Here is a 10744-nt window from a genome sequence, read left to right on the forward strand (position 1 = left end):
AAAAGATTAAAACTATCAATTGCCATGTTTGAAGATACAGTCGACTCCCGATAACTCGAACCTTCAGGGGAAATCGAAAAAAAGTTCGAGTTATCGGGAGTTCGAGTTACCGGGAGTTCGAAGAAAATAACCGAGAGTAAGGTAAAAAACAGTTTTTTCTGCACAGTGAACATTTTAATCACATTTAATTGTAGAAATGTCAAGTGAAAATTAAAAGATACTTCTAGATTATAAATCAGAAGGTAACGTAACAAAACATAGCCTAAATAGAGCATGCGTTTTACTGTTTTGAGAAGAAAAGCTGCTTCACGTTAGCCTGTGACAATCAACATTAGCCTCCACTAGTAAACTATACTCCTACAACACGTCAATAGGAAATCCAAAATTCGATGTTTCGGACGCCAGTAGACGGCTTTTTTCCCGACTTTTTAAGGGCTCAAAACATGTTTCGAGTTATCGAGGGTAAAATTATATAGAAAATGACCTGAAGCAGAGGAGGAGCGAATAGTATCCCATGATGCATCTCGCTTTATCTTATATTATCACTTTGAATGTGACGTCATCATTGTTCTACAGCTCGCGCGAAGTGAAAGTCGCAGCGTTCGCTATGGAGTGTTTCCAAACAAGTCGAAGCTCCACATCTTCTGCTTTCGAAAATAACAAGTTGATTTATATTCACTGCGTCTCCAAGGAGAATTTCAGCGTAACTTTGAAAGGCTTTACATGTATTTCGCTGATCTGTCGTGATATTCATGTCAGTTTTCTGGATTCGATGGACGAACGAAGAAGAGCTCTCGTCCCTGTGACTGTTGAGAATTCTACAGTAGACGATTTATTTGCTGGAGTAAGGAGTCCTGTGTTAATTCGAATCAATTCTTCTTGTGATATCACGGTAAGTTGTTATATGTGTCATTAAACTTTTTCTCGATGATTTGAATTGGTTGTGTACTCGCTCGAACTGCAGCAAGAAATGTCACACATGACATGTTGATGGCGGCGAAGGAAATGTGTGATATTCTTAAATAAAACCACAATTGCCCTCTTATTTATTTCATTTTTTGTTTCTTTTAGTGTCTTGACTCAGACAATCTTGAAGGAGATGGCCTGGACAGAGTTCTGATTTGGTCTTTCGAGTTAATACCTGCTCCAGCCGCACAGTACGTGAGACCCAGCATTGTCAACGATTCCTCGCTCAACGAATATTTCCCACCAGTTGAACTTGACGAATGCCGTTGTAACTGTTCGAGTTTGACGGTATTCTGTTTGGTGGCAATGGTTGCTGAAACCTCTGAATGTTTGGCATCTGCTGCAACCGAAGATGACAGTCCAGTAATGAGCGAAAATGAGTGTTCCCCTCAAGATGATGACAGTAAGAATTCTGACGAAAACACCGACTCTGATCCAGAGGAAGTGGAGTATTTCTCAGAAACGTTTTCAGTGAAAGGGTCATTCTGGGCGACCAGATATCAGGATGCCCTGAAAAAAGCTGTGGACCTAAAAGCCAATGGAGTTAATGTCCCTGTTAGGGCGTCCTTTGAATCAAGCAATTTGAAAGACAAAAATGCAATAACATTTGAAGTGTTTGACAGTACAGTTTGGCTGGTCATTGGATATTGTGGAGTTGAAAAAATTCCCAAGCTTACAAAAGCAATAAAAAAGGACGAAATTATATCTTTCAAACTTTGTTATATAAAGAGGCAGTGGATTCCTAAGATCAGTGAATTTAGGTTTTATGCTGGCGTGACTATTATCAAGAAAGATAGGTGGGACAAAAATGACAACAACAATCAGTATAACAGTGACTTGTCGTTTCTATTTGAATGATAGGTTTTATAGTAATAAGGGAAACGAAAATTGGTTCGAGTTAGCGGGAGTTCGAGTTATCGAGGGTTCGGGTTACCGAGGCTAAAATTACAGTGAATGTATGACGGAAATCCAGGGGAAATCGATTTTGGTGCGAGTTAGCCCGAGGTTCGAGTTAGCGAGGGTTCGAGTTATCGGGAGTCGACTGTACTGTAAAGATCTAACTTTTGCGCATCCACTGTTTACGGCTTCGTGTTCACGCATGAATTCACCCGTCAATCAAACTAATCGTTTTTTAATGGTTTCCTTTCTGATTCTGTTGAGATCACTTCGTGTGAATATACTAAAACAATTATTCACCTCAGGCTCAGTTAATATTGTTGAATAATATTAACTTCGCCTACGGCGAATGATTGTTTTGCACGTTATCTAGGCTTCTCAACCAACCTCTCTTGGTTTTTCTTAAATTTTTTGTTTTATTTTAGGAGCGGCCTATTCTCCATCATATTGTAAACTCCAGTACGAAGAACTTTGAGCTTAAGTCTTGGTTCCTGCCCAGATTTCCTGCTCGCTATTTTTCCCGTCGGGGTTTTTTTGGAGAGGTTTTAATTTTTCTGGCCCCTCCCTCTGAGAGGTAGCTCAACTCTGCTAGTTTTCAGCTTTTTTCCGTTTCTTATCTTATGTACTTGTACAGTTATCACTGTTGTGCATCTGTTCCTTTACTTTATTTAGTTTCTATGTATGCTTTGGTTAACTGTCGCGGAACCGCTCTTTAGGTGGCGACGTAAGTCTAGTTTTACGCAGCTAGATTGGCAGTGTTACAGACCTTTAGCCAGGGTCGTTTGCCATCTGTTTACCGTAAATGTCGTGCCCTAGCCTTTTCTGGCAGCCTAACTGGCAATTGGCCTACGTGCCTTGTCGGGTACATAAGTGAAGATGATTCTCAGTGTTTCCGGCGCTTAGCCTCTGCTCCTACAGTGTTGGTCAGAGTTTTATATATTTCCCCAGCCTAACTGGCAGTAAGCCTGCGTGCATAATTGGGGATACTGGTCGAGATCGACCAGTCGTAGTAGTTTCTTTGTGAAAGCTAGTTCACGAGTGTTGTACATTAGTTATTACCTATTGCTGTATTTACGTACGTACTTTGCAGGGTTGATTCTCACCAAGCCGTCCCAAAATAAACTTATTTGCCTTTACATTTTCGAGTAGGGGAGTCAAAATCTTAGAAAACTGCCATAAAAAATCCGAAAATATCTGTTACAATCTAATGCGTTCGGCCTTACACATGTACTTTGCGCCCACAGGCAAATAATAAACGGGAACTGACCAATCACAGCGCGATTACGTTTTATAGAATCGAGAGTACGCTCACAATGTACCAAAAAAAAAAGCGGGGGGGGGGGAATGGGGATTGACGGTATCGCTAAATATGCTCAGATTTTGCCACGGATTCTCTCAAGAAATTGTGAAAATGTATGTCGAGGTGTAACGGTTGGTTCAGTGTCAGTGATTCAATTTTTCGGTGACGGAATAGTGTCTACATACAAGCTACTTATGTGTATTATAAATCGGACGACATATTAACATATTTTGCGTCAACTTTTTCACGAACAAGCGTCGGTCTTGCATTAAGCAAATTTCTTTTAAACAAAAATACAGAAAACGATGAATTCCACTTTAAATTTAAAACAACGAAAAACTATTTCACAAATACTCTTACGATAAGACTGAAATGGAATAGAGGTTTTATGCTGGAAGTCTGACTGATTAAAGTGATTTGAAACGGTTGTCTTTTTTCTAAGACCTTCTAGTCTATAACTTATGTCCTACGAGACTTTAATTAACGTCTTAGTCTAGGTACCTCGTTAAGGCGCTCTTAACACACGAGCTTGAAGTCCTGAAACTGTAAATTTATTACGTGACTTCAACTTCAAACTTTCTGGTCGTCGTCCGTTGCCAGAAGAATATTCCACTGATTTTTCTTCCAAAAAAAGAAAAAAATTATTTCTACTACTTCTTACCTTGTAGCAATGGCAGTAAATATCTTCAGAAGCCAAAATCTGGGAAAAGCGGCAAATGAAAGTTCCTACTCCTTGACAAATAAAGAGAAACTTATCGATTTGTACTGTTCATATATTTGAGAGAAAGGAACGTACTCCTTTTATTGAAAACAAACTTCTTTTATCTGTTTTTTTATCTGCTTGACCCTTAAACTGTGTTTATGACGCTTCCCGTTTTCAAACCACCTTATTTTATTTACTTTCACACCTGACAAGTGAAGTCCTTTGACAACTAATATGCAATTTTAGCGCGTCTAGCCTACAAACGACGCGGATTCTTAATTTTACCAGTCTTTTAGTTAAGAAGAAGATGTTTCAGAAAAGAAGTCAACTAAGACTTTTAGGACAGTGTACATCAAAATTACAATATTCAGCAAAATTATGTTCTCTGTTTTTTATTAGCTATTATATTACTTTGAATTCACGTTATATTCATTATGTCCGAAATTCGTCGTCCGAATTTGACACCTTTTTTGCCGCCTTGAATTAAAATTTAGGGAAAAATTTAATTGACTTCAGTCTGCATTTATACAGCTCGAAGTAAAAAAAATTAAATAGTATTACTTCTTGACTTTCAATTTTTAACGGTGAAGAATAAGTTAGATTGATAATCGCAAATTAAAACGTTTGATGTATACAACGATTAAAAGTGACAACAATGTACCTTAGCTGGTTTTTTTTAAATCTCCCAGTCCTTATGTTTGACAATGTTTTGATATTATAAGAAGAAAATCAATGCTTTGATCACAGTTGGGAACAAAATGCACCTGCTCAGTCTTCAAAATGGCAAGATGTATGTTCGAGAGCAACATTGTAGCATCTCAGTTTTAATGTCACTTAGAACCAAGGACTGAGAGTAATATTACGTAATATTTTGTTCGATTTGCTTATAAAAATGATAAAATCTAATAAAAATGTTCCAAAACTGATTTTAAAACAGAATGTTTATATCCTAAACCAGAATGTTCGCTATCAAAACGTAACTTATAAAGCGTTTTAGCTCGTATCGTGTTTGCATTTCAAGTTAGTACCGATCAAGATATTGTATTCTTGGTAAAAATAAACTATAAGGTAGCGGCAGAAAGTTTCAGTCTTAAAGATTTGGTTACGAGGATGCCGTACTTTTCTCGTTTAATCGTATCACACGGTGTAGAAAACCTTGTACGGCTCACACTTAATGGCACTGCAGCCTAAGGTTCATAGTAGCTAGAATGTTTACAGACTAACGATTTCATTGCGACAGTAGTAATTTATAAACAAGGAAATAGATTTCAGCGTTAAAACTGAACCCTTGTTTGATGGTTATCGACTGGCTAAAAGTAGAAAGATTTAAAGAACATCCCGTCCGTCGCCAAGCTCGACAAAAGCACATTAATGGTACGATCGAGCTATTTCAGTCCTCGACTAATTTTCTATTTCATGGCACGAATTTTAGACTTGCAGCTGATTTTAAGCGCTTAGGAATCGGCAACGGTATTTTTAGATAATTTCTTTAATCGGTTTAAGAATTCAAAATGTTTTTGTGCCTGTAGTCAAAAATCGGTTTTTATCAGTAGAATTTACGTTAAAACAAAAACAATGTTCCTTAATTATTTAACAGTGGCGAAGTTCAAATTTAAACTACATATTAAAAATGATTTCTTTATCGTCTCAAGTCAATTTCTACTCACCCATCACTATTTCGTCACATTTCTGCAGTTGTGAGTAAACTGTTGACTTTCCTGGTTAGAGGCAAAGCGAGCAGGTGACTAAAAGACCTGTTTCCACGAACATAAGTAAACTTAAACTCAATATCACTTGCTCCAAATGTAGATGAAATCTCGATACATGTTGCTCGGCAGCTTTGGAATATATTAATTAAAAATGGCCAATGGCGCCGAGTTCCCAAAGCGCAGAGAGGTGACGTGGAATCCCAAAAAGGCGTACTTTTCTCTCCTATTAAAACTCGCTGCAAATCACTATGAATACGACACTGAACATTATCGATGATATTATAGGTTTTCTTTTAAATGAACAAGCAGGAAGTTTTGATCAAATGCTAAATTCACCTACTGATGGCAAAGTATTAAGGATGAGAGGGGGTAAAGCTTTTCAAGCATAAAGAAAACTCAGTAGCCCTTCTTTTTAATTAAAAATTCTCGCAGATCAAACGCTTTCTTAAAAAAAAAGTTTCTTTCAAGTCTATTTGTGTTTTATTTGACGAGACAAGATTAGATGCTGAGTAATTTGTTTTATTGGTTTTTTTTAATGGATTACTAGAGCTTTCCTGTTATTAAAAGATTTTCAGACCTGCCTTAATTACTTTTGAAGACAATTGACTTGCATTCACTTATTGAGAGCCAAATAACAACTGACGGCTCTTTTCCTTGATGAAAAAGGCTGTGTGAAATAAATCTGTTTTTATTTAATTTAGACTGAACGTGCGCGACCTATCAACGAGTTTGTGTCTACTAGTTCCCCAGTGTTTAATACCACCTTTTACAGGGTATCGTGACGTATTTAGTCTTCTTTTGCTCAATCGTACGAGTAAAAGCAACAAAGAACCTCAACAGTTGTTTTTCCAGTCACTGAGTCAGCTGTATTAAATATGGGATGATTTTCAAGATCTCGACATCATTTATTTTTATTTCCAGCAAACCGTTGTGGTTTGCAAATCACCTTGATTTTGCCTCTATAACGGCTATTTTCAATATTATAGAGGAGACAACCTGCCTGTTATGGCTATATTTAACCATTAGACGGAAAATTTGAGCATAATTTTAATTGAAAAGTCTAGCATTCTTTAATAATTTACAATTGGACGAGATACGGCTGGGGGCTCCATAGCAAAAGTCATCTTAAAATTCCAGACTTGTTGCCTATATAATATTCAGTACTTTTTCCCGGTTTATTTTTACATGATAAGTCCTTTATAAACCGTAAAATTTGATAACAAATTTTAAGTTACTCGGGTTCAGATTCGATGTAAATAAGAGCATCTCAGATTCAGAATTGATGAAAAAGTAGAGATGTTTTACATAAAACGAAATGAATATTGGGTTTTCTCAGATTACAATGTGCTTTTTGGGGGCATTTCAAAGTAATACCAAAAATCATGACCGTGGTCTTTTATATGCCATTGCCAGGAATTAACCCACGACGTCGGGATAACACGTGTTGCAAGTACGTAGCTAGTCATGGAATGTTATATCAGCCAAGGAAACGCAACGCACACTATTTCATATAATTGTCCTCAAAAAAAACTTAGTCGAAATGGTGCGCAATGAGATATAGTTAACGAGCAAGCCGAGCTTCCACTTTCAACATTTTTCTTATCTTGATAAGCACACAGAAATGAAGAAAAGAATTAAGGTTTTCCCACGTTCAGTGCACATGCGTTCCCTGCGGATTTCGCGATCGATCGCCAAGTTCGAGACGCCGTCATATGGCGTCACCAAGTCTCTTAATAGGTTGGGGGTATGGGGCTGAAAAATGTGATATTGCACTATTTTCATTTTTATTTTTGATCGTTTTCTTTAATATCTATTTATTGTTATTTCGATTGCCATGCGAAATAACAATGGCAGAGTCCGCGACGATTTAGCTACTTATCTGCACGGGAAGTGACAGGGAATTGGAAGATCATTTTCTAAATCGAGACAAAAAAATTGTCACAAAGCAAGAAAGAATGAGCTAGGGGTACAAAGTTCTGAATGAATGACTGAAATAATGAAAATGTTAATTCTTAAAAATATAGGGGGCATCAGTCAATTAGGAAGTTTCAAGTCAACGGGGGAGGGTGAAGCGGGGTCAGAAATGTTGTCATACAATTGATTAACTTTAGTGTCGATGCCTTTTTAAAGTCAGTGATTAAAAGGATTCCTGGTATGTTTTTGATATCCGTATATTCCAATATGTCGTCTGAACGGAAGCATACAAAGCAACTGAGATCCAGGCAATCGGTTCTTTAAAAGACACTTATCGCCATTTCGCAAGTATTTTAAAAAATCGACGGTGTCAATAAACTGGATAACAAAAGCCTCGGAGTACGACTCGTTCGTTAACTGTGTTTAAATTGACAGCTTGGTCATGTTTTGCCGGTCGGTCTACTGCCACTTGGGAGTCGTCTGTACATGTTATTATTAATTTGCAATGTTTGTTTTCCCGCCATGTTAGGGTGCCTAGTGTGGTGCTCGCCCACTGTCATTTATCAATGACTAATGAGTAGGGGTGCCATTTTCAATTAAAATTGATGTGTACGTTATGTTTTCGCAGGCTAGGTTATTGTACGTGTTTGCGACCTCTGGGAGTGTAAGGCAAAACTGTCTGCTTTTACACTCACAGCTACAAGCCCACTAAAAACGAGCATGTGGAGTTGTTCCCTGCTGTACCTCAGTCACTGCATTTGACTCTTCATGAGCTTACGTGCGGCGGATAGTACCACTAATCAGTAATAAATAGTCTGTCGGCCATTATAATATTCCACTTCAAAAATGTGTTACGGCTTTACTAGTACTCTAACTTCATGCGCATATACATACTAAGCTAAGCAATTCACTTCAGTGAATCAGGGCATGGCAGCCCTTAGTAGAAAGGTCGGCACCACTGTCTTTGTCCTATCATTCCTATGAAGACTACATTTTGCAAACATGTCTTCCTGTAACTTTTCGTCTCGGATTACAACGACAAGGTCTCCTTCACTAGTTCAGGGAGTTTACGGTGTCTCAGTTACTGACACGAAATTGGTCTAAAGTGATAGGTGCTAGCACCAAAGAAATATACACTCTTACAGACTAAGATGAAGAAAGGACAAATTTGACGCAGGCCCGCACATAAAAGCATCAGCCTCTTCCTTTGTAACCTCGGAATTCCAGCCCACAACAAGAGTGCCCTTGATATAAATAAACAGTACTGAGTCGAGAATAAGGTGATGTAGCTAGTATAAAAGCGTCTGTTTGTTCGCCTTCCTCGCGGTTTCCTCAGATTTTAACACTGTCAGTACATTTTTAAGGAAGACAAATAATAAAGCGAATCTTGACGCGAATTTTTAGGTTCATTCTGTCTAGTGAAACAAATGTCGATTTTTTTTATCAGTGCGCCGAAGGCTAATTCAACCGTCCAAGAATGCGGCGGTAAGGCTTTGGTCAGTCCAAAGACCTAAAGAGCTTGTATCCGGCCCTACTCTATTGGCTTTTCCTTTTCTCGACCAGTTGGTTATAATGACGATCGAATTTAATGATTCCATGATGAACAAAAGTGGCTATCATATACTTAGTTCTCAACATGAATTACTTACCGTGAAATAAGTTTCTTGTCGATGCAACCTTGGCTACCGTCTGCGCTACATCAGGGAGTAACCTGCCTAAGAAGTCCACTGTACGTGTGGGTATGTGCCAGGCAAACACAAATACTCCAGTAAATTATGAAAAATAGCTTTTCTCTAGCAAATTCTTTGTTTGTTGATAGCTGTGAGACACTGACTTACATATTGCTTTATAATTGACGATATTTATCACCCAGCAGGGATGGAATTATTGATGGGACCTTTGTCTCTTGCACCAATGATAGATTAAAAAGCTGCATTCAACCGGTGGCACACTTTATCATGAGCGGTTATGTGGTCACGATTCACGCAGTGCTTGCGAGATAAAACTGCCGACAGTTTCAAGTTCAAGTTATAGTTTGTTGTCTGTTTTTATGAGAAAAACTTTTGGATGTTTATTTGCTTGCGTGATGTTTGATCGTTTGTTAATCCATGCCTGGGGCGAGTTAATCGAGTATTTTTGTAAACTGTTCCGGCTTTTAATTCCCTGCGATGCGGACTACATATCCCTACATTTAGTGAACCAATCAGAATTTATTGCTCGCAGTGTTTTTCTACAATGATAGTGGTCTCCTTGGTGTTGTTTTCTTTTTTAAGTGAACTGGAGCATGGAATGTCTTTTCTTAGCTTGCCATTGTGTCTCTTTGACAATAACACCGAGCTCCCAAAAACCTACTACTTCAATCGATGAATCTTACTTTAGAAATTCAATTAAATTATATTTAATTAGAACTAATTGTTTTGACTTTGCGAACACAAATTTTTGACCTTTATGCTTTAATATTATATTTCATATATTAACAGATAGTCAATGCTCTTGGAAAAAAGCAGAAATTTTTTGATTGAAGTTTGAGTATACTCATTTTGACAGCATGTGAATTGCATGTGTTAGCTATTAGCTATGTCTTCCCTAGGTAAAAAAAAAAATGGCACAGGTATAAAATTTATGTCAGTTTAAAAACAGTCGATCCCTAGTCGATGAAAATTAATTATGCATAGCAACAGACGTTGCCTCCAGCTTTCTGTCGTATCTACACCTTGTTTTTTACTGTTATTAAATTTGTATATCTACGGGCTTAGTCATATTTACAGTAAGGTGAATTTATTTTTCAGGAACATTTGTCAAACTGTAGTTATCCTATAACATATTTAGAAAAGAAACATCAGAGTTAATCTAAATATAGTAAAACGGCATGAGGCTATGATTATTTAACTTAGGCATCTCCTGCAACTATTGACCAAGCAAATATATATCTCCACAGAATAGTAATTATAATGAACGCAATAACATTGACAGTATACAGGCTTAATATTTTGATTATTTTCACAGGAGCAAAAAAATTACAGTGCACAGCGAATCGCGTGAAATTAGTAGTGAACCGTGTATAATTTTCTAATTATAAACTAATTTTAAAACACAAAATGTAAATGTTCCGCCGGAAAAAGTTTCAAGGTGTTCGAGTATTCTTTGAAGGACTAATAGAAGCAGTGTTTTCGTTCTTCTTGTTCGGAAGTCTTTGCTTCGCCGGTTAACTTTTCGTTTGTTTTAAGATAGTCTGTGACAGCGCCGGTCATGTTC

The 10744-nt window shown here is 37.5% G+C and overlaps 2 protein-coding genes across 2 annotated transcripts in view; one reads left to right on the forward strand and one right to left on the reverse strand.

Moving 5' to 3' along the window:
- Positions 1-9411, reverse strand: part of LOC140952185 (uncharacterized) — a 44244-nt gene extending 34833 nt beyond the window's left edge. Inside the window, exon 1 of the mRNA XM_073401607.1 lies at positions 9139-9411. The gene's annotated coding sequence lies outside the window, so the exon portion shown is untranslated. The remainder of the gene's footprint in view (positions 1-9138) is intronic.
- LOC140953273 (uncharacterized) lies at positions 497-1824 on the forward strand. Its single transcript, XM_073402773.1, has 2 exons — positions 497-892; positions 1072-1824. Exons 1-2 carry the CDS (start codon positions 515-517, stop codon positions 1822-1824), a joined length of 1131 nt encoding a protein of 376 aa, XP_073258874.1. The 5' UTR covers positions 497-514.
- Positions 9412-10744: the final 1333 nt, after the last annotated feature.

Source organism: Porites lutea, chromosome 11, assembly GCF_958299795.1.
Source record: "Porites lutea chromosome 11, jaPorLute2.1, whole genome shotgun sequence".
Taxonomy (NCBI): domain Eukaryota; kingdom Metazoa; phylum Cnidaria; class Anthozoa; order Scleractinia; family Poritidae; genus Porites; species Porites lutea.

Coding starts and splice junctions, on each gene's coding strand:
- LOC140953273 (XM_073402773.1), top strand. CDS start 515: ATGATGCATCTCGCTTTATCTTATATTATCACTTTGAATGTGACGTCA. Junction 893..1,071: donor ATTCTTCTTGTGATATCACG/GTAAGTTGTTAT, acceptor TGTTTCTTTTAG/TGTCTTGACTCAGACAATCT.